This window comes from Silurus aristotelis, assembly GCF_946808225.1.
Source record: "Silurus aristotelis genome assembly, chromosome: 29".
In the NCBI taxonomy this organism is placed as follows: Eukaryota; Metazoa; Chordata; class Actinopteri; order Siluriformes; family Siluridae; genus Silurus; species Silurus aristotelis.
The window spans coordinates 12,090,527-12,093,026 of record NC_139602.1 but is presented as its reverse complement, the minus strand read 5'-3'; the positions used below and the strand labels follow the sequence as shown (position 1 = coordinate 12,093,026).

General features: G+C 44.1%; 1 protein-coding gene across 1 annotated transcript in view; it reads left to right on the top strand.

The window, feature by feature from the left end:
• Nucleotides 1-2,500, top strand: part of avil (advillin) — a 12,027-nt gene that overhangs the window by 1,769 nt on the left and 7,758 nt on the right. The window contains exon 5 of the mRNA XM_083535538.1: nucleotides 2,272-2,372. Within this exon, the coding sequence (XP_083391664.1) occupies nucleotides 2,272-2,372 (101 nt within the window). The remainder of the gene's footprint in view (nucleotides 1-2,271; nucleotides 2,373-2,500) is intronic.

Here is a 2,500-nt window from a genome sequence, read left to right as displayed (position 1 = left end):
TGGATTTTTCCTGGGTTTTTCCCTGTTTCACAAACTTCAAGCGAAAAATCTGAACCCCATGACATTAGACCAATTAAATTTTCGAACGGAAACGAAAAAACGCACCTCACCTGAATTCTGAGCTGCACGGCTTCGGGAGAAAATAAATATTTTTTAAACGCATGACGATGCCGAAAGATAAACTCCCGAGAGAAATAGTTGTGAAAAGGAAGGTGGAAGACAGTGAACAATGACTTCTGAGTCTGGGTGAAGGGAGGAGCTCGCTAACTCCAGTTACAACAGAAATCATATAAGCACAGACAGGTTTCCAAAACTCGTGCTTTTTTATTTTTCTTGGCGACAGCGTTAAGGGTTAGTCAAAGAAACTTAGAAATGAGCATCAGAAAATAATAAGGACATATTCCTCGGTCTTACACACACGCAGTAATAGCGGAAAAATGCGGCGGCAGGCTATTCCCAAAATACCGCTCTGCTCTTAAAGGAAGCGCAACATATTTCACCCGTTACACCGTGTAACAGACACTGTCTTTCATTAAAGCCTGTGTAAAGTTCATTAGTTTTAGTGTAGACACTGCGGCTTATATTTGGGTGCGCTTTATAGTCCGGAAATTACGGTTATACTCAAAGTGTTTTAAACTCTGAACAACATGAACATGACAAATATTGATGCTTTATGCAAATGTATGTTTATGATTAATGAAACCAAACTCAACATAAAGCATGATGACAGAATGTCCTCATACATGTCCTGCACCACCCTCACATACTTCTCTGACACACCTGACTTCCTCATACAATACCACAACTCCTCTCTCCACCCTGTCGTACGCTTTCTCTAAATCCACAAATACACAATGCAGCTCCTTCTGTCCTTCTCTATACTTCTCCATCAACATCCTCAAAGCAAATAAGGCATCTGTGGTGCTCTTCCTCATCATGAAACCATACTGTTGCTCACAGATGGTCACCTCTTCTCTCAGCCTGGCTTCCACTACTCTTTCCCAGAACTTCATGGTGTGACTGATCAACTTAATTCCCCTGTAGTTACTGCAGGTCTGCACATCTCCCTTATGCTTAAAGATCGGTACCAGCACACTCCTTCTCCATTCATCAGGCATCTTCTCACCTTCCAGAATCTTCTTAAACAACCTGCTTAAAAACTTCACTGCATCTCACCTAAACATCTCCATGCTCTGGTAGATGAAGTGATGACTGATAATGCAGTACGTACAGATATGAAGCAGGGAAAATGATTATGGTGAGTTGTTAATAAGGCTGATTGCCTGGGGAAAGAAACTGTTCCTGTATCTGGCAGTTTTATTAAATGGAGTTCTGTAGCACCTTCAGAAGGGAGGAGCTGAAAGAGGTTGTGTTCAGGGTGCAAAGGGTCAGTAGTGAGTTTTCCTGCCCGTCTTTTGGTTCTTATATGGTACTGGTACTGGAGAGTGGGCAGGGGAGCACCAATGATTTGCTGTTGATGAACGGTTTGCTGCAGTCTGTTTCTGTCCTGTTTTGTTGCTGCTCCAAACCAGATGGTGATTGATGAGCACAGGACAGATTCAATGACTGCAGTGTAGAACTGCATCAACAGCTCCTGTGGCAGACTGTACTTCCTTATTTGAATACATCTCCACAGTTTTGAGTGCGTTTAGCTCAAGGTTGTTCTGACTGCACCATAGCACCAGCCGCTTCACCTTCTGCTAATATGCAGACTCGTTGCCATCTTGAATGAGTCTGATGAGGGTGGTGTCATCTGCAAATTTCAGGAGTTTAACAGTTGGGTCACTTGACATGCAGTTATTTGTATAGAGGGTGAATAGCAGTGGGGAGAGGACACATCCTTGAGGAGCGCCAGTGCTGACTGTCCGAATACTGGAGGTACTACCTCCCAGTCTCACTTGTTGTTTCCTGCCTGTCAAGAAGCTGAAGATCCATTGACAGATGGAAGGGGGTATAGTGAGGTTTAGGAGTTTGGAGTGGAGAATCTCTGGAATTATTGTATTAAAAGCTGAAATAAAGTCGACAAACAGAATCTGGGCACATGTTCCTGGGCAGTCAAGGTGTTGCAGAATGTAGTGCAGCCCCATGTTGACTGCGTCATTAACCGATCTGTTTTCTCAGTAGGCAAACTGTAGGGGATCCAGCAGCTTCTCTGTCACATTCCCAGGCGGGCAATACCAGCTGCACAAAGCTTTCCATGACTGTTATTATTAGTATTTTGATACACAATGCTGTGATAATAAGAGCACAATCCTTTATTACCGACTGCAGCCAAAGTGACTCAGGAGAAGTTCGACGCCACAACGCTGCACGTGATGCCTGAAGTCGCCGCCCAGCAGAGGATGGTGGATGATGGGAGTGGACAAGTGACGGTGTGTTAATTTGGGTTCCTGTTTTCTTCTGGGTTCCTGTGTGTTCTTCTGGTTCTTGTGTGTTCCTGCACATTCCTTGCATCCCTGTGTGTTCTTCTGGTTCTTCAGTGTTCTTCTGGTTCTTGTGT